Source organism: Syngnathoides biaculeatus, chromosome 4 (genome assembly GCF_019802595.1).
Source record: "Syngnathoides biaculeatus isolate LvHL_M chromosome 4, ASM1980259v1, whole genome shotgun sequence".
Lineage (NCBI taxonomy): Eukaryota > Metazoa > Chordata > Actinopteri > Syngnathiformes > Syngnathidae > Syngnathoides > Syngnathoides biaculeatus.
In genome coordinates this window covers 1,070,491-1,091,565 of record NC_084643.1, presented here as the reverse complement: position 1 = coordinate 1,091,565, position 21,075 = coordinate 1,070,491, and the positions used below count along the sequence as shown (strand labels likewise).

At 43.9% G+C, this 21,075-nt stretch overlaps 2 protein-coding genes and 1 pseudogene across 10 annotated transcripts in view; all 3 read left to right on the top strand.

The window, feature by feature from the left end:
* The window catches only part of pdlim2 (PDZ and LIM domain 2 (mystique)), a 37,532-nt gene extending 24,587 nt beyond the window's left edge, over window positions 1–12,945 (top strand). For 2 of the 3 annotated variants that reach the window (XM_061818533.1, XM_061818532.1), the window contains 4 exons: window positions 3,316–3,434; window positions 9,638–9,786; window positions 10,364–10,475; window positions 11,995–12,945. In XM_061818533.1, coding sequence (XP_061674517.1) covers window positions 3,316–3,434; window positions 9,638–9,786; window positions 10,364–10,475; window positions 11,995–12,187 — 573 coding nt within the window. In that variant the 3' untranslated portion in view covers window positions 12,188–12,945. The remainder of the gene's footprint in view (window positions 1–3,315; window positions 3,435–9,637; window positions 9,787–10,363; window positions 10,476–11,994) is intronic. The other variant, XM_061818534.1, reaches the window with a different exon arrangement.
* adgra2 (adhesion G protein-coupled receptor A2) overlaps window positions 10,482–21,075 on the top strand; it is a 66,421-nt gene continuing 55,827 nt past the window's right edge. For 2 of the 7 annotated variants that reach the window (XM_061818525.1, XM_061818520.1), the window contains exons 1-2: window positions 10,482–10,912; window positions 17,451–19,063. In XM_061818525.1, the coding sequence (XP_061674509.1) occupies window positions 18,804–19,063 (260 nt within the window). In that variant the 5' untranslated portion in view covers window positions 10,482–10,912; window positions 17,451–18,803. Of the gene's footprint in view, window positions 10,913–14,703; window positions 14,720–15,366; window positions 15,513–17,450; window positions 19,064–21,075 lie in introns of those variants that run through there. The other 5 variants (XM_061818524.1, XM_061818522.1, XM_061818521.1 and 2 more) reach the window with 5 other exon arrangements.
* LOC133500121 (5S ribosomal RNA) lies at window positions 19,798–19,906 on the top strand (annotated as a pseudogene).

The following is a 21,075-nucleotide window of genomic DNA, read 5'->3' as shown; positions in this document are numbered from 1 at the left end:
GCCCCTCCACTGGCACTGTCCCCGGCATCTCCGCTGGCCTTGATCTGAAACAGCTGCGCTCAACTCGAGTTTGCCATTTCCTGTTTTTGTTTCTTGGTCTGACCAATAATCGGAGCCTTGTTTGGCTTTTGTACACAAACTAATCATGCTCGATTTAAATTGAATGCCATTGCTGAATTAGGTTTCATTAAAAGCACTTTTCTAAACATTATGGTCTGCGATCCATCTTGGTGACAAGACTTGCATCAAGGCCACGTTTTTAATCTCAAACTCACTGACAAGTGAGTTTACATGAAAGAGGAACTTTATTTGGGGCACTTGCAACACCTAATTGTCCCCAGAATTCCGTATTTAAAAATACAAGAGTTTAAGTTTTAATTGTATGTGTTACAGTACTGTTTATTTTTCTGGTAGTTTAAAAGGTGTACCTAATATTACAGTATGTGGCAAGTCTAAGGGTATAACACTGCTGCCAGATATTTACATGTACGTAGCTGTCCTTTTGAAAGAAAGTTATGTTATATAGAATGTAAACATAATTATTTTATGGCAAATACCAGGACTGCTGAATAGTGTGCGCAAAACATACGGGGGTTAGGTAAAAATAATACTGATCAAATTATTTGAATAGTTGTGAAGAAATGCCACAGGAGACTGTCTTTAGACCACAGTTGTTTTCCTTGGACATTAATCATGTCAATGTTTATGAAAACAATGAAATTCATCTCTGTTGACTTCATTCCCCCCTCAGTTGAACCAACTTTGCAAAATCTAGTCTGAATTTTATACATTCCAATGCACACTTGCTAACATTGCTGTGAACTCCAAACAAATCGAAAAATAGTCTTCACATAAAAAGAAAATTAATAAAATGTAAACATTCTGTTGAAACTCCCTGGAAAGCATTTCCTGCTTTAAGTATTTGGCCACATGAAGTCATGACATGTCTTAACAAAAACACGTAACAGAACTTTTAGAACAAACTGAAGGTTTTGATCGCAATCTTTAACAAAAATATTATGCTCCACTGCATGGTACAAGTATCAGTTTTGGACTGTCAGTCAACAAACCTTTGTTTGTCCAGCACCATTTATACTTTAAAAGCAACGTGTACATTCTTTGTTTTTCTGTATATACTTTGCTTGCATTTATATTTAATCCCCTATATGAAAAAAGACAGCTTTCTCTCAATTGGCCCTCCCTGAAAAGGTTAAAATTAAATACAGCATGTAATACACATTGTAACAAATGGATCGCCAAACAATTCTTTCAAAAATTATATTCACTCTTTTGGGAAGTCTGTTCTTGTACTAGAATGTGCCATCTCGTACTCCTGTGCTTATCATGTACTTGGACTGAATGCACAGCGACTAATGCGCTTGGGTGGCATCCAGTTCAAGGTGTACCCTGCTTCTTGCCCGAAGATAGCTGGGATGGGCTCCAGCGCCCCTGCGACTTTTTTGAAGATAAGCAGCTCAGATAATGGATGGATGATGATGATAATCCTATGTCCTAAATGGGCCTTTGTTAATTAATCCCCGCGTTAATTTGCTGTCAGTTGTAGGAGCTAAGAAAGCACGGCTGGCGCACACGCCAAGCGGCCACCATTTACCATTTCATCAAGTCTTCGTAATGATAATTGGGGACACTGGCGTCTGAGTTCATGTAGTATTTATATAATGGATGCAAGATGCACCAAGCAATGTTTTTCAAGCAGTTTTGTGAGAATCTCATCTAAAGTATTTACCAGCTGTAGTGTTTACTGCAATTAAAGCCTTCAGAGGCCATTGTTTGTTTTTCTTCCTCCTTTTTGTTTTTCTCCACTGGGCTGCATTCCTCCCAAGTCTCATAGATGACTGTTGGGATATTCACAGGGGAAAAAAAAAAAGCGGGGGGTGGGGGGGCTGCTGCTGTTGGAGAGGACGAAGATTCATATTGAGCAGCCAGACGGTTACATAACCTGCGATTGGTTTGAATTAGTGAGGATTCATCTGCACCACGGTGTGGCTTCTCAAGGGATCCCAAAAGCATGTCGGGTGTATGCACGCCTCTGAGGTGGGCACACAGCAGGGGAGGACCTGGGTGCTTCGCCCATGTCGCACTCTGACCATATGGAATACGTGATCTTTATTAGTCTGCAGTTATTTTGGCGGGATTATCCTGGGAAGAATCCCAGAGAGATGTCTCAGCAGTCGTTTTGGGGAACTGCTTCACGGCACGCACCACTAATCTGCCCTCCTCACAAAAAGAGAACAGAGAGGAAATTGCGCTCGATCGATAAGACGGAAACATTGTTGAGCGAGGAGTTGGCTCGAAAGTGGGTGGTTGCAATGCACGGGCCACATTTTCATCTCGTCGCTGCTGCTGTATCAAAGCCATGCCAGGAAATGGAACTTCAGTCTTGAAATGCAGGGTGGTCATTTCACCTCGTATTGACTCTTTTAGAACAGCTGTCGAAGGTTGACAAGGAAATAAGTATTTCTGTCAAAGCTTCACTTTTTTTTTTTTTTTTTTTTTTTTTTATAATTTGCATTCTGCAACTTTGCATATAATAAAATGGGAGTCATGCTTCCCTCAGGTTGTGTAAATGTCCTTAAAAGAGCCTAAATGGCATTTAGTCTGCATGTGACTACAGCAGCAGACTGATTCTACATAAATGAGGTCAGTCATTTTTGTGGCGGGCAACACAGTCAGTCCGGTGGGCAAATTCAGTACAGGTGCGTTAGACCGGCAACGGGCTTGTGAACTCTTATGACATAATTATAGCTAAATCAGTCAACCTTTGCTCATGATGTAACTGGCCCCGTGCTTGCTTTCTGCTTGGAACAGCTACAATAACATAAAATTTGCACCTTTGCGCAAATGTGTTCTTTTGTCTCAACTGGGTATGTAGCGCCCTCTTCTGTCCAAATTACATGGAAAAAAAAAAAAAAAAACCAAAACATCCTGAACTATGTGATTTAAAGCAGCATGCCTGATTTTATGACAATGGATATTGTTTAAATCCATTGTGGCTAAGTGTGACTTGCACTTTATCTGCGAACCACTTAACTATAAGCTGCCTCTCCCATCGAAGTCAAAGTTTGTTGGTGGCGAATGTTTGTTGCCACGTAGTTTGTGGGACCGAAACACAACTGTAATTTACAGTATAAATCGAGATTAAAAAAAAATGTAAGTTGCTGTGAATGTTCTGACTCTGCATCAAAGGAATGCAGGGTGTGTCTCTTATCAAAAGAGCACAAATGATGGTGACTAAGACTGGCATTTTGGTGTTTTGTTAATGTAGTGATGTTTTTTTTTGCCCTCCTTTGACAGGACTTCTCTCCGTCAGACTACAGAAATAGTTCTTTGTCCAGCAGAACCCCGACCCCACCGGGACGTTACTCGCCTCATAGTGCCATTGATCAGGACGTGCCCCTGTCTCCTCATCGCTGGTAAGCTCCCTGCATGCACTTTGTCACTGTTTTGGGCTTTGGAATGTCCATCCATCCATTTTCTTTGCCGCTTATTCTCATGAGGGTCTCTGGGAGTGCTGGTTGCCAGCCAATCGCAGGGCACATAGAGACAAACAGCTGCACTCACAAGCACACCTAGGGGCAATTTAGAGTGTCCAATTAATGTTGCTTGTTTTTGGGATGGGGGAGAAAACCACGGAGGCATGGGGAGAACATGCAAACTCCACACAGGTGGGGCTGGGATCGAACCTGGGTCCTCAGAACTGTGGCGCCAACGCTTTCCCAGTTGAACCCACCGTTCCGCCGCTTTGTAATGTATTGATCATTATGGTAAAGCCCGATAAGTTGTTTTTCAGTGTGACTACATACCACTTTACAGTGTTTCCCGACTTTTCTTATGTGTGTGTTTCCCAACTTTTCTTGTCAAGGTGCATATTGTACATGAAAATATCTCCCGACACACCACAAATCTGGTGGATGCAATGGTTAATTGTAGTCTGTTGCTCACAGATATGTATTCATTTTGCTAGCGAGAGGCGCAATTAGGTCAGCCAAAATTTTCTTCAACTTAATCACAACAAAACTGAGACAATTGTTTTTGGCAATAAAGAAAATAAAATTGCTGTTGTTAAACACCTAGACTCTCTATCTTTAGAAACCAAAGACCAAGTCCGATACCTTGGTGTTCTCATTGATTCCGACCTGACTTTCAACAATCATATCAAATCAATCAGAAAAACTGACATCTACCATCTGAGGAACATATCTAGAGTGTAGTCTTGTATGTGTCAAGGAGACCAGGAAAAGCTCGTCCATGTTTTTATCTCAAGTAGACTTGACTACTGTAATGGTCTTCTGACTGAACTCCCCAAAAAGAGTATTAAACAGCTGCAGCTCGTGTTCTGACCAAAACAAAGGAGTCAGAGCAATATAACTCCAATCCGAAAGTCCTTGCACTGGCTTCCAGTCAGCTTTAGAATAGATTTTAAAGTTCTGCTACTGGTCTATAAATCACTAAATGCTTTAGGTTCTGAAAACATGAGAGAAATGCTTACGGAATACAAACCCAGCAGAGGTCTGAGATCGACTGACTCAGGTCAAAAAGTGGAGCGCAGAGTCCAAAGCAAACATGGCGAAGCAGCATTTAGCTATTATGCTGTACACAAATGGAATAAGTTGCCAACAGAGGTGAGGTCAGCCCAAGTGTCGATGTTTTTAAATCCAGGTTGAAAACGTTTTTTTTTTCCTCATGCTTTTTAGAATAAAATCCACTTTTTCATCATATTACTTGCACAGTTTAGTTTTAATATTTAGTTTGTCATTTTATTGTTTTTATGCCGTTTTAAATATTTTATCTTTGTTTTCAAATGCCTTTAATCATGTAAAGCAAATTGAGTTACCTCGTGTTTGAAATCCGCTATACAAATAAATTTGCTTTGCTTTGCTAATGATGCGTCCTGTAACTTTACCCTTCAGTTTTCTTTGAGGTCAGGAATTTGGGTGGGGGCATCCAAAACTATCCAATCAACATTTCTTAAGGACAGATAAAGAGAACGAGGCATTGTGTGCCTTGTTCAAGGTCACATCAGCAGTGCTCAGAAGGTGCCTTCTTTCTCCGGTTGCCGATGTCACTTTAGCTGATTTATTCTGTCTGCGTTTGTTCCACGGTTGCTGTCGAACACACAGTACTTTTTATTTTTTTTTATATCAAACCACAGCTCAGAAGCCCTTTAGAACAGAATTACTGCAGCCTCACAGTAGATTTTTAAATGCTTCCCATATCTGGAATTCCTCTGGGTTGAATGAAACCAGATACGCAGACATTCCTTTTGTATCATTTGATTGCTTCTTTTGGTTTAAAGGGCTGTGTTGAAACTGCAAATTGGTCATCAGAGCAACGTCTCCATTGATTGTCCAATGTACAGGTGTGCAAACGCAATCTCTGTCCCTGCAAATGACATCACTGAGGGTGTGTGCCGCCCACATGGCATAGTTTAGCTCACTCGTGTGATAAAGTGACATCGCTGTGATTTGACTCATTCCAGTGTGTGGGCGCTGCCCTCATACCGTTGTTGATTTTAGCCAAATATTTTGTCTGCCAGAAGGACTGCTTGAGGAAAAAGCCTTCGTCTGTCATGGGGAAATTTTTTATTTTTATTTTATTTTTTTTCCTGTTTAACTTCTTGCTGCAGGAGGATGGACTTCGGCCCCGTTGGGTAACCGCAGTTGATGTGTCAGCAAATGCCGTCATGTGCCTAACAGCCAATGTTTCCAAAAGTCCGATCTCCCCCTTTTTCCCCTAATTGGCCTCCAGTTTGAAGCCCCCCCACTCTGCTTCCCTTTCCCCTAACCAATCACAAGCCCTATGACACCCTTTTCACCCACCCTTTTATACAGCGTGACCAATGAGTTGCAGTCCAGGGACACACCTTTCACTTAAATTCTTGTTTTTCAGTCTTGTCCGCTCTGGATATTGGAGGTGTCTGCTATGCATCTGGCTGTGTGTGCTGCTGTGTTTTTGTGCGCATGTTAAGTGACCCGGACAATTTTTTTCTTTTTTTTTTTTATTTATTTATTTTTTTTAAATTTAGTTGCCCTCTCACTGTCTTGGAGGTGAGTGTTACCATTTCAAATTTTCCATTTATGTTGGTCTTCTCAATTATGTATATATAAGAGATCTGCACTTTAAAGGCACATCTCAGGTTGTCCCCAAACGTTTTGTATGCTACAAAAAATGCTGACCACATTTCAATGTCTGGAATTCTGTCCAAACTTCTACATTTCTGTAGTCTCCTGCTTCTTACCCCTGAGCCCGACTGCTGCTATTTGGTTTCCTCACAGTGTTTTCTTCGAGATTGCATGTCAGGAGTGGATGAGGACCAATGTGGGGAAAAAAAAGGAAATAGAGTTGCTGAGGGTGGAGAACTTGGAGCTTAGACTTTCACGGTCTGTTTTTAATTTGAGCCATGTTCGGGGAAACAGAGGAAAGCATCTGAACTTTTGCTTTGACTGAATTTTTTTGTCTTGTCTATTTGCCATCTCTTGTTTCAGCCACATTCATCTTGTCAGAACAACACACACACAAACTTTGTGATGTAGGAACTTTCACATTCAGACCTCATTGTGGTGAAATGATTCACCTTGGCCCATCATTCTTTCGAGACTCTGGCTTTCCTGGTTTTTTCTTTCTCTAGAAGACTCCTCATCAGGGGTGTTGGGGGGGTTACACTGTCTGAGCCCACAGGCACCGTGCAGTGAATGCCACACTGATTTTAGTCACCATCCAGCCCATCCCTCACCTCACTGCCAAATGTCTCCATGAATGAACCCATCACCGTTTGCCTCTCGTTTCGCTCAATTCTTTCATCCTCACCTTTAGTTGCAACTCTTAAGCGAGTTCGTAGACTCAGGGCTTCAAATTTCTTTTTCAGTCCAGTGGACCCACGCTATCTGCTGGGGATGGGAACTGGGCTACACCGCAAATCGCAAAAATCTCTGGATAATTGACAGCAGTTATAATTGCGTCATTAAAAAAATAATTAATTACCGTAATTCCCGGCCTACAGAGTGCACCTGGTTATAAGGCTTGGTACATAGTTTAACGTTAGCACGGCGCTAGCATTAAACCAGGGCTCAGCAACCTTTTTGAGGCTGAGGGCTAATTTGTGAGCACCGATCGTATGAAGGGCTACGTGACCCGTTTGCAGCAAATTTCAGACTCAGTTCATTACACGTACATAAAATATTTTTGTTTTAGTTTATTGTATTAAATTACATTACAGGTATTTTAAAATTTTAATTCACATAAGCAAGTCAGATTTCAGAATTTAAAGCACAAATAATAGTAACAATTTGTGGCCTATGGTATTTTTAGAACATACCTCGCAGGCGCCTTATATGGTCCTCGTGGGCTACCATTCGCCTGCGGGCACCACATTGGTGGCCCCTCCATTAAAGTCTTTGTGTACTAAGCCTTATAACCAGGTGCGCCATCGCCATGCTAAGGGTAGGGCCGCATCACCGCGGGGTTGAACGTGTGTGGAAAAAAAGTCCTGGGTTGTAGGCCGGAAATTACGGTAAGTGGCGATAAACTGCCATGAAGTGTTTTTCGGGTCGGCCCCCTCCCACCTGACAAACACACAAAAAAAAACAGAAACTGTGAGTGGTGGGCGGGGGCCAACCTGAGAATACTTGCTGAACTCCTGCAAAGTTCCATTGTAGTCCTATTTCAAATTAAGGTTGCATCAGAAAAAACAGTGGCTCTTTTTTTTTATTTTTTTTTTTATTTTTTTTAAGAACTCGACTGTTCACTACATCCCGAATATTTGCAAGTTTCCTCAGCTGTGTTAGGTATTGGTGTGTAACAGCCCTTTGGGCAAACTCTGCCGTCTCCGGCTGTCACCTCACTCTGCCGCAGAGCCGTTGCGTGCGCGTCGTCGTCGTCGCGTGCCTGGCCCGACCGGTGGACCCGGTTCCTGGCGACGACGCGTACCTGAGATTTGAACTGATGTTTCTTTAGTGGGTGGTGAGAGTGCTTTCACATCGAGTGTGCAAGAACCAGTAAATGTTTTCCCACCACATCAGGAACAAAGAATGTGCTCGTAAACAGAGCTACTGTTCTCTTGGCTCTGTCTTAATTAGCTGCCATGTTGTACTAGCAGTGAGCGCTAACCCCCACCCCTGCTGTGTACAGACTGGCTGCAAGTCGCCACACACACACAGGTGTTGTAAAAACTTATAATCGCATACATGGAGGCCTCACACTTAGTTAGCCTGGCCACATTTTTGCGAGTTTCAGCAGTGTTAAATACAACGTCGTCTCGAGCCTGTGGTGTGCACTTCACACTTGATGTGTAAGGGTCATCAGGGTCAGAGTTCAAAAGCCACCTGCTGCCCCCTTCATTCACTTCCTCTGCATTCCAAGCGCGAAACTTCTCACCCAAGTACATTTTCTACTAATCATGTTTTTTTTTTTTTTTTTTTTTCTCGACCACAATCCGTTCCGGAAGGCCGGTTGAAAAGTGAAATGTTCAAAAACAGAGGCGCTTTTTCCCATTACAGTGAATGGAAAATGAAATAATGCGTTCCAACCCTAAAAAAAAAATATATATATATATATATATATATATATATATATATAATTTTAAAATTAAACTGCATAGTAGGAATAGGTGTATAGTTTAAATGCTTTATATAAATAAATCATTTAAGAAATATATTTATTTTTTGCTTAAAATGTATGCTTTAGAAGTAGGCTGGGAGTGCATTGCCATATCTGTAGCGACTCGGCCCCCAGCCTTGTAAAACTTTTTTTAATTAACAAAAGTGGAGAATAACTTTAAACAAGCAATAATGAGGAGGAAAGTACGTAACGTACAAAAAATTTAACTTTCAACTAAAGGTTGGGTTAATGGAACAAAAGAAAAAAGCAATGCAAAAGAACGGTTTCAAATGTCTTCGGTGGGGGTGAATCGCCCCTCTTTAACAAAGAAAGAATCTAATGTAGACTATTTCTGCCGTCTTTTGAGCACCTTCCTGAAGTGGCTCATTAACAACGTCATTGAAATTTGGCAGTGCTCTGCAACATTTTGCTTTGTTAGGGTGATGGAGTTCAACAAAATTAGAGATGTCGTTGCTCCTTTAGCAACATCACATGCTTCGAGGCCATCCTTGCGTTTCAGAAGGGTGTTGATCGTCGATTTCGCCACGCCGTACTTCTTCGATAGCTCAAACGCGCATACCAGATTCGTATTAGGCTGTCAAATCCTTCTTTAAGTCGACAGTTTTTCGCGCCACTTTCCTTTTTTTCAGCACCAGCAGTTCCGCTTGCCTTCTTTGGAGCCATGATCGGGGTTTAATATTGCACAATTGGAAGGAAAAAAAGTCACTACTGGGCTACGTCCGAGTGTGTGGGTCAACTGGTTGCGCTGCGCGCATCAAGTCTTTTCCGTTTTTTTTCGGGGGTGCGTTTGAAAGCACAATAACAGATCGTTGTGGGTCAGCTGGTCGGGGCGTTCGAATACTACCAATTTTTGTTCAAAAACCAAAGCAAAAAAATATATAAATTTTCGTTCGAAAACCAATTTGTGTGAAAACAGACTTTTGAAAACCGACGTACCACTGTATTACGCTCGTTCGATGGGACTATTAATTGTATTTTTTTATTTTATGATTGTTTACAGCAGTTCAAACTCTGAAGCGGTCATGCAGAAGTTTGACAAGGACTCCGAGGTTTACAAAATGATCCAGGAGAATAAAGAATTCCGCACAGCACCTCGTCAGTCCAACACCTTCAAAATGCTGCAAGAAGTCCTGGAGGCCGACGAGAAAGGTTTGGAATCGCACAGCTTGACAAACAAATGTGCTCATTTGTAGATGCGGTGGGGGGGGGGGGGGGGGGGGGGTTTAAAATGTAAACCTCACATGTAATCGTTACCACAAATGTGGTGAAAAGTAGTGGCTAATTTAGACTGCATGTTCGCGAGCCGGGCTGAAAGCAATTACGATAAACAAGTAACGTCGACCGTCTCTGATGGCGTGCGTGGTTTACAGCAGCGCAGCCTGCAAGCGCTTCAGCTGCCTTTGTCAAATGCAACAAGATTCTGCGATTGTTTTTGTTTGGCAAAAATCCTGTTCCCAATGCCCGGTGCAGCTTGCACTTCCATATGGACGTCATCTGTGCTGCGAGAAGACGAAACTCTCCCGAGTGCAATTTTCGTGATGAACAGCAGATTGCGGAATGCGTGTGGGAGGCAAATCCATTCACTCTTTCACGACATGAAAATGACCGGCGATAGGGAGGGTGAAAGATGCAAACAAGCTTCAATGGGAGTCGACACGTGACTGAATCCCTTCAGCGCCTCACACTGTTTGTGCGGGTGTGTTTGTGTCTGTGTGTGCCACTGCAGAGGCAGCATTGAAGTTCCCGGGCAAGTTATCTCCCAATGTCCCGAAACCAAGCGCACCCGTGGGAGGAGTCAGCAAATACCACACCTGTGAAAAGTGTGGCACCAGCATTGTGTAAGGTCACCTTTGTCCTCGTTTACTTTAATGAGCAACAGCAACAATGAGCCTTGGCATAATTGCAAATGGAATGGGGGGGAAAAAAAAAAAGTCAGATTGGTGAAGGAAAAAAACATTTGTCTTTCTGTGGATATTAACAAAATGTATAGAGCTCGTGCACCTACGTCATCAAATCACGTCATTGGTTAGAAGTGCCGGTCAAACAAAGCATTGTTGAATGCTAAGTCGGTTGGAGACAGCACAAAAATACGTCTTATAGCACGACACCCAGAGTTTTGCCCGATACCGTTAGACATTTAGATAAACGAGAGTACGTGGAAAAATGAGAGACACTGGGCATAGAGGACCCCGAAGTCGACGTTTTCGCCGGTAAGAAATTGGACTGTTAACCCGCTTCCGCTTGTCTTGGACAACTGGACCTACACATGGATCTGGTGAGTAAATCGTCGAGATTTACACGGAAGAGTTTGAAAGCGTAGAAAAGTCTGGACGCATGCAAATACTTTGTTCCTGGATCTGTTCTCAATCAAGAATAAATCCCACATTGGGATGGAGCCGCTCAGATTTTTTTCAAAACAAATACCAATATTTAAATAAATGACCCCTCGTTTTACACAAACTCACATTCATTAACTCTGATTGGGAGGGGGGGATAGCGAAGTCTGGTCCTCCATACACGGAAGCGTGTTGCGGCCACATGTTAAGCTACAATGAACTTTTCCGTGACAGACGTTTTTTTTAAACATGCAATGTTCTCAAATGAGTCAAATGTCTATTTAAAAAAAAAAAAAAAAAAAAAACCCATTGGGATAGGCTTCAGCCCACGTACACGAAAGCGCATTGTGGCCGCACGTTGAACTTCGGTACACCTCTGTGTGACTGACGGTGTATTTTCTTTTTTAAAATATGCATTGGACTCATTTGAGAACAACGCAAATTGGGGGGGTTGGGGAGAGGTTTACTGAAGGTTAACGTCTGGCCGCAACACGTTTCCGTGTACGTTAGAGACGACTCGTTTTTTGTTTTGTTTTTTTTTAAAGCATTATTCTCAAATGAGCCAACTTGTCATTATAAATACTTTTTGGTAATTTGAGATTGAGAAGAATAACTCCTACATGAAATGAAACGATCGCGACAGGGTTGTGTGTACTTGGTTGGGCACCATCCATCACGTTTAATTTCCAAAATCCATCCATATTTTCTGGTCTTTTCAGCTGGTATTCCATAGAATGAACTCTTTGAATATCTGTCTCGTCTGTTGTGACAGCCAACAGCACAACAAGTCTCGAGCATTGTGAACATTCTGCTCTGGTTCAATGTCCCCCACAGTGTCGAGCAGCTCTTTTTGAACGGCAATATGGCGCCGTGAAAATGGGGACGTCACGTGCACGAGCTTTATAGGGTCAGATGAAAATAGATAAAATAATACCGTGAGATGTCCCGGGAAAATGTTTGCCCTCGAAGGCGTCCACGGCGCTGACCTCCGACTGGATCCTTTCGTCTTTCCCCCTCGCAGCACGCAGGCCGTGCGCATCGTGGACGACCGCTTCCGCCACCCCGAGTGCTACACGTGCACGGACTGCGGCCTCAACCTCCGCATGAGGGGCCACTTCTGGGTGGGCGACGTGATGTACTGCGAGAAGCACGCCAAGCAGCGGTATCAAGGGCCGGCCGGCTCGCCGCAGTCCGGCCTGTCCACACGCCACTGAGCGGTCCGACGTCCGCCGCAACGGACCCTCTTACAGACAATGGGAACGTGGGAGTGGGGGGGTGATCACCAATGTGGCAGAATTTCCTGTTCTCATCACATTTAAGTGTTGGGCAATTTTTGATTAGCCTTCACTTAATGTTCTTTCATGACAATTTGGGGAGTTTTTCCTCATGGCCCATCCCAGTCATTGTTGATTTATTTCTAAAAATACATTTTCCGTGAGTCAGTCCATTGACGTCACATGTACTGAGGCCACCTTTGACAAATGCTGCAAAACTTGACAACCATTTCTCGGACTCTTTGGACTTTCCAAGATCTGGATAATCATTCATAAAACAATACTATACTAATAAAAAGGGACTAAATTGGACCTACACCGCACACACCTTGCTGGGTGACAAAAAAAAAAAAAAAAGTGCAACGTTGACGATTGCAGACTCCAATTATTATTTTTTTTTTGCGCTAGGCCAGCAACATGTTCTATATCTCTGTAAACACAATTGAATAGGATGCAACAAAATATTTAGTTGCTGACTTTTGCTGTTGTTGCTTGAGGGATTTATTATATATATATTTTTTGGATATACAATGATTTTGGATGTTTGTGTGATTGAGCTGTATTCTATAATATATACACTATTTACTATGCATAATGTATGCACAGGACATTGAGTGGGGAAAAAAATATTGTATTTGCCATGCAATTGGAGCAGAACTCTGCATGTGGCACTTAATAAATTGCACAACTTGAAGTTCCATGCGTGGGGTGTGTGCAGTTTTGATTACATACCAGATTTTCCACAATTTGTGAATTTGGTATTATAATTGCAACTTACTCTCTCTCGCTCTCTTTTCTTTCGGCTTGTCCCGTTAAGGGTCGCTACAGTGCTGTATCTTAGAGGTACCATTTTTATTTAAGAGATTTTTTTTTTTTTTTTTTAATTACTGTACCGCTTTGTTGCTGAGTTTCCACCTCGGCAGGTTGACCGCCAGAGGGCGGCATTACTCCATAGAAAATTTTACTGTACAATGAAAGTTATGTACACGTTTAATGTCAATGTTACTTGAGGCTTTGGATTTAATCTAGTTTCGGTATGATTTTTTTTTTTTTTTTTTTTTTTTTTTTCTAACACTGTAATTTCGTCAGGAACTATGGTTTATCCGAGCAAATGCGTTTTTATGAAGGGAATATTCGTTTCTTGACTGCAAAATGAGTTAACCCTTTAAAGCAGTTTCAACGCCTCATCGACCGGTTGTGTCAAACCTAAGATCTGTGGGCCCTAGTGGGCCCACTACGAGGTACAATATGGTCCACAGGATGAATTTGAAAATGAGATAAAACTTGCGGTGTGGGCTAAGGATAATTTCAATTATTGTCCGCATGAAGAAAACTGGTCATATTTCCTACGTCTTCATTGGGTGATTTCATTTTAAAGCGCAATATTTTAACTTCTAAACACCTGTGACCTAAAGCTTTCTGTCTTTAAAATGATTTATGATCCCATGGATGACAAAGTGAAGCAACGTTTTTTTTTTTTCACGCAATCTGAGATTTTCTGAAATACATTTTTTTGCAATGTATTTGTTTGGTGTCAAACTGGGCTGTATGTGGCCACTGGACTACAGGGAGTTTGACACCCATGTCATAGACCATCGCTGCTAATATTTAATATTTTTAAACCATTGAAATCTGTGTTGGAAATGACACACATTGTGACTGTGGCACAAAAATCAGGATTTATAGGAAGATTGCAGATTCCATTATTTGGAAACCAGAGACTTGCTCACAAGGTAGCACGATAGAGTAGCACTGCCTCACAGGTTCTTGGTTTGAATCTCGGCTCTGGCACTCATCTCGTCCATTCCGATGGGCTCCGGTTTGCAGTGCACCAAAGAGGGCAAAAATGGATCACGCTAAGACTTCAGAAGGTGTACGACGTGCAAAAGACACGCACGATATTCAACTCTTGTAACAATCAGGACTGCGTCGTTCAACTCCAACCTCTTCCACTCGTAACTTGAAGATCAGGAATACGGGTTGTTTTCACTGACGTCACATTTTTTGCCGAATTACCCACACACCTCTGCGCGCTGCCATTTAACCTCTCTACCCAACGCGTACCAGTGTGGAAATCTACGGAATGCTCTCGGTTACTGTGTGTGTTTTTGTGTTTCACGGGAGTCTCGGGACTCAAGTATACAAGAGAGGACTTGCTAACCATCAGAGAGCCTCCTCCTGACTTTTTTTCGACAACTCTCGCCAAATCGGTGAAGATTTTTCCAGAGTTACTAGTCGCTAGCTCTTCAAAGCCTCGCGGCGAAGAGGCTCGTGATCTGGTACACAAGTCCAACTGCGTAAGTGGGGACATCGTCTAAACGCTTCCGACGAAAGACTGGACGCTCTGTGGTTCGCGGAGACTTGGCTTTGTGGACGATTGCCCGACGCTGCTATCACGCTAGCCGTCTTCAACCTCCGCCGAGCTAAGCTAACAAGCTTAATCGATACTCTTTTCAGAAGGCCAACATTACAGTTAAGATCCTTTTTTTGTTAGTCACTTGAAAGATTTGACAATTTTGTGAAGTACAGGATTTGTTTATTTAACATTTCGTTTTGCTTGTGGTGAACTAATATACAGGTTTTACTTTTTGATTAAAAAAAATGGAATAAATGGCCCTGCAAAACAAGAAATCTATAGAACATTTCTAAAGACCTATAGAACTTCAGGACCCAATTCCTATAGAAATTCTATGGTTCTATAGAAATTATATAGAAAATCACAGCCAAGGTTCTATAGAATAAGTTGTTCTGTACAAATTGTATAATTTCTATAGAATATTTCAGCAGGGGAAGTTTGCCTCGATATTAAAAAAATAATATACCACCGCCCTTCATTTTACGTGTTAGAATACAGGTAAGTGCCCATACATATTTTTTATATAGTTTATATTTTTTGCATTTACGTCGCTGTAGCTAACAAAAATTGCTGCAGTGTGTGCTGAGCTCGGTAACGTCCGTGCACCATTCCTCGTTGATATAAAAATTGTATTCCACCGCCTTTCATTTTCCGTGTTAGCATACAGGTATGCCCTTCTCCTTCGTGATTTCTGTCACATAGAGTAAAAGATCAAGGGCACAATATTGCGCCTTTGTGACGCAGTCCCCGAGTCCCATGATGCGTGTATGCAGTTAGCCTAATAGTCAGTCCGGTGTTGATGTGCTGTCGGTCGCGTCTTCAATAAATGCAGTTAGAAACATAATGTCGTCCACCTTGCGTACGTTTGAGAAACGGGAGCACAGGGATCAAAAATGGCCGCCATTCGAGGTAGCGCAACGGGTGACCACGCGAAAACAACCCATTGATTTCTCAAAATGTGTCGCTACTCCGTCGCCAGAGCCTTGACTTTGTGTGTCTGCCAAATGAAAAGCATGCATGTCACCAGGAAACGCTGCGAGAGTTTAATGAGGAGCTCATGAAGGGATAAAGGGACAGCGTTGTGTGTCGGCGGTGGTTTGGGGGGCCTTTTTCGCCGCTGGATGTGGCTTTCCTCAGTGGCCGGCGCGCTTGAGGTCTGCGGCGCTGTTCTTTTAGAAATCCCAGCAGTAGCGTTTGAGCCGCGCCGCTACAAACGTTCCAGCTAGCGTGGCTATTTTTGTCCATAGAGGAACTCAAATGAGAACTTTTCCTCGTCATCCGTCGTCTCGTTGTGTTTGTTTTGCACTTCCGAGCCACCGTACGTGTGTCATCTGTCCTCGCTTAGATCTTCTGTCCCTTTTCCCCCCCGAACGTTGCGCAACTTCCACGCCGTCCCCTCGACATTATCTCTGCAGCCGTCGGCGTTCCACCTCTTTTTCGCCGACGTGCTCCGCTTTCCCAACACTGCTGCACCTGGAATCAAGTCCAGATGTGGATCTGGGAGAGGCGAAGATTGCTTGCTTGGCCATAAAAAAAAAAGGGGGGGGGGTCTATGGGGTGTATAGAGAAAATGTTGGAAGGGCATTAAAGTTTGTCTGGATGGCATTAAGTCCAATTTGATGTAACGTGTAGTCAGGGGATGTGACATTTTCAATGGAACCGGTTCTCTCCAGATGAGAAGGATTTGGGCCTATGCGGCGTGTTGTGTTCAAAGTCTTTTTTTCTTTTTTCAACAGCTCGGATAAACAGTGGTCCCGTTTCATTATCGAGCCGGTGCCTCGACCCGGTCTTCACGGTACAGTACGGAAATGACAACCCTGCGAGGTGCCAGAACACGACTCAAATCCCGTGGACCAATTCGACGGGCGATTCATTCGATTTATAAAATGACTTGCTTTAAAATGTAAGAATGCAGGCCGAACATTTGACTGTTTACAATCATTTCAGTGAAAGATTGAAAATATTTGTCTCCTACTGTCATGTGCAAAAGTCTGAATGACCATCCATTCATTTTCTTTGCCGCTTATCCTCACGAGGGTGGCGGGGAGTGCTGGAACCTAGGAGGCGGGGTACACCCTGAACTGGGCGCCAGCCAATCGCAGGGCACATAGAAACGTAAAACCAATCGCACTCACAATCACACCTAAGGGCAATTTAGTGTGCAATTAATGTCGCATGTTTTTGGGATGTGGGATGAAACCCCACCCAGGCAAACTCCACACAGGCAGGGCCGGGATTGAACCCGGGACCTCAGAACTGTGAGGCCAACTCTTTACCAGCCTCTCCAGATTCTTATTAATTTTTTCCCACACTCCGATATGAACCTTTACCATGCTTCTTTCGGCTTGTCCCTTTCGGTCTCAGATGAACGCACATATATATGTTTGGCACAAGTTTTACACCGGATGCCCTTCCTGACGCAACCCTTCTCAGGGAGTGGAGGCCCCAGTGGGATACGAACCCGCAACCCCTGGTTTACCAAACCAGTGCTCTAACCACTGAGCTACGGGCCCTCTATATGAACCTCTACCATGCGCTTCCAAATTTGTTCTGTACTTTTCGAACTCCGAAATGTACAGTAATGCACAGTGGTACTGTACACTATGTGCATTTTATCACTTTTGTTCGGTTTAATAGAGTTTTTATGATTTAGGCAAGCAAGCCTTTGTTTTACCTCCAAAGAAATGATTGTGTGGACTCAAAATTGATGCAGCAAATTGGTAAAGGAAAGAAAATCACAATGCACAAAATCCACAATATGTGAACCGCGAAATAGTGAGGGAACACTGTACCCGCGATACCTTTTGGATGAAGTCTATACTTAAGTTACGTATTGTTCTGTTTTAGATCACTGGCGGCACGGTGGATCTGCTGGTAAAGCGCTGGCCTTACAGTTCTGAGGTCCCGGGTCCAATCCCGGAACCGCCTGTGTGGAGTTTGCAAGTTCTCCCCAGTTTCCTCCCACAATTGGAGACTAAATTGCCCAAAGGTGTGACTGTGAGTGCGACTATGTGCCCTGCGATTGGCTGGCGACCAGTTCAGGGTGTACGCCGTCTCTTGCTCGTTGACAACTGGGATGGGCTCCGGAACTCCCCGCGACCCTCGTGAGGATAGGGGTTGAAGAAAATGGATGCATGGATGTTTTAGATAACTAGTGGTGATGTACAAGGGGGGGTGGGGGGGAATACTTATGCATGTATTTTGTGTAGCTAGCACTTTTCTTCACTTGACTCCATTCTCGGGTGACTCCTCCATCAACAAATTCTAATACAGTACTGACTTATTTTTGCTCTCCTTGAGATTGTTATACGCATACTTTTGTAATCTTTGCAAAAACGTCATGTGATCAAAACTGCTGAGCAGTTTCCAACATTTGCAAAGCTATGGGATAACTTTGTTTTGATAGCATGTTTGTTTTTTTTTTTTTAAACTTTTGTACTTTTTAGATTGAGTGATGTTTTTATTTTTATAAAAGACAATTAAAAAAAAATAACAATAGTGAGTATCAGTACTTCAATTTAAGAGTAATATAGAGTAAATCCAGTGCTTAGGCCAGCACTTCTTGCGGCCCGGAAGCGCTAGGACCCGGGAGACCTCTTCGAGGCGCCGCAAGTGAGTGCGGCAAGCGGGCTGAAAGAACCGCAAGATTGGGACTTGACACCGGAGCCAACTGGACCGGCGCACAGACAAGAACGGCTTCTCCAAGCTTTCCTCGAGTTGCGCGAGGCGAGAAAGAGAGAGAGAGAAAAAACTGGTGAACAGATTTTTTTTTTTGGGGGAGGGGGGGAGAAGAAAAACGTTTTGGGGAAACTTTTGGTCTTGACTGCTTCATTCAGATATCAGCGCGACTTTGAGTGAGAGTCGCTGGAGATTCGGTTCGAAAAGGGACTGCACGCATCTGCACGCTCCCCCCAGGAGAAAGTTGGAGGAGAAGTTGGGATTTCCCGCTGGATTTCAAATCAACACACGCAAAATCATAATCAAAGAAAAGCTTTTGGAGCAAAAGAAAACGAACACATCGGGAAAGGAAGACCAGTTTCGGTTTTTTTTTTTTTTTTTTTTAAAGCAAGGGACCGGCAGCTGCAGCGAAGTCCCCGGCAGGCTGTGTCATCTTTTCCCAAAAGTGAGGAGAACTTTGCTCGCTCCATGCCGGAGAAATGGGTTGACCGGAGGCTGAGCTGAGATCCAGCCCAGGGGACAATGAGCGCGCCCGGCCGCCCCGGCATCCCTGCGCCGCCGCCGGCTCGCCTGGTACTGATGCTGCTGCTGCTGCTGCTGGCCGCCGTCGGGCCGCCGCCGGCGCGGGCGTGCCGCGGCCCCCTCGGCTGCAGCTGCGCGGAGGAGCGCTCCAAGGCGCACGGGGCGCAGGCCGCCCCCGGGGGGCGCAAAGTGAGCTGCGCCAAGGAGGAGCTGTCCGAAGCGCCCGACGCCAGCCTGCTGCCCAACAGAACCGTCACCTTGTGAGTCCGTTGTTTTGTTTTGTTTTCCCCAGCACCGCGACTTCATTCAGTTGAAAATGTTGCATGGAAACTCTTTCTTCCGCCCCATGATTTGGCAAATTAAACAAAGATAATTTGATATTTACCAGACATACCGAGGAGTGTAATTTACAGGTACAGGAGGTGTTTATAAAGTCACAATTAGAATAACTCCAATGAAGAAATTGGTCCAGTTGACCTTCATCAAAGTTTTTTTTTATTTTTTAATTTTTTTTTTAATTTTTATTAATGTCTTGGTGTGCTGCTCTTATGAGCTGACACGTCATCGGCGGCGCACGCATTTGATTTCAAAGTTTTGCTTTATCTCCGGCAACAGCCCCAAAATAAGAAATGCCTTGCCGTCATCTCATCATCGTCAGCGAAATGATATTCTTCCTAGTCCACACGCCCACGCAATAAAGAATTTGGTCTTCCAACGGAACACCCACTTTTGCCCCCCATAATTTTTCTTTTTTTTTTTTTTTTTATTTGCAAAGACAACAAATCTTAGTTTTAGTCACAACTACTCTGGTTTCATCTGGCAATTGACGAACTGATGGAGAGATGACTGACACCGTCAAAGAGTCGTTCTTGTCCCGCTGCATTTAATATTTGGCGCACCTCGTGTATCTGCCCAAGGGACCAAAATCCCAGACGGTTTTCCAACTTCAAAAATCTGGATGCATTTGGCCGTGTTATACATAACGATATTATTCGCTCACAGCCACGCTACCCTGAAAACGCCCGATCTCGGAAGCTAAGCGGTTTTGGCCCTGGTTAGTACTTGGATGGGAGACCGCCTGGGAATACCAGGTGCTGTAAGCTTCTCTCCCGGGCTAAAATGCCAGAGGGGTTGCGTCAGGAAGGGCATCCGGCGTACAAACTGTGCCAAACAAATATACGTGATGACCCCTAACGGGACAAGCCGAAAGGAAAAGAAGAAGATACATGACAATATTCATTGGATCTTCTTCTGGTGAACTTATGTACAATACAGCCTCAGTTTCTCGAACAAATCGTTTTTTCGAATGAAAATTTCGATATTTTTACTTGCTTCTGCTTTTGAACGAAAATCGGCACTCGAACGCCTCCGACAAAACCCGGAAATAACAGAACGCGCGTGGCGGTTGATTCGGGATTCACTTTTCGAACCGCCTTCGAGAACGGATTGCGGTCGAGAACCGAGGCTGTACTGTGTACGGCCAAAAGTGGGAATGAGTTTCTTTCCTCCATCTTTGAAACCGGCCATAATTATTGCATTTTGTGATCCAACGGTCGGTCTGTCCCGTCTTTCCGATTTGACTGCGACGCCGAACGCGGCGGCGTAAGACTTTGCGCCAAAAAAACTCCAACCACAATCATAATCATGTTTGCTTCATGACTTCAACACGTATGACGTCTGTAACAATGTTTGCCGTTTGGGTCGTAATCAATTGTGCGGGTGTACCCAATATTGCGAGTGTAAACAGAACGAGGCTCTCGTTCACAGCTGCGAGCCCGGTTTGTCTTGACGACTTGCTAAAATTACGCTACACGATGATCCAAAGTGGCCATCTTGAACTACTTTGGCCTTAATTTGGACCAACTGTCGTCGTCACCGCCATGTTGCGGCCCCGCCCCTTCGACACTAGCCCGTCACTTCAAACTTTCGTCTCCTTTCCGCGAGAACGAACGCGTTTCACACTGCGTCGGCGAAAAGCGTCTCCCGGTTACGTCGCGCCGAGGAGACGAGACGAGCGTGTAGCCTGACAGTTTGGTCGGATGCGTGTCGGCACGACGCCGCACTCGGGTGTGTGGTCCGTTCGGACGTCAGTTAAAAGGACGGCGGGCCCTGCCAAAACATACAAGCTCGCGTGATGAATGGCCTCATAATGTATTAGTGACACATATTTGGGCGGCGGCGGCGTACACTCATGAGGAATTACCCCCTAATACTTTCTTCGCAACTCCTTTCAGACTTGATTCGTTCCCACAGCGTGTTTAGCGTCGGGGGC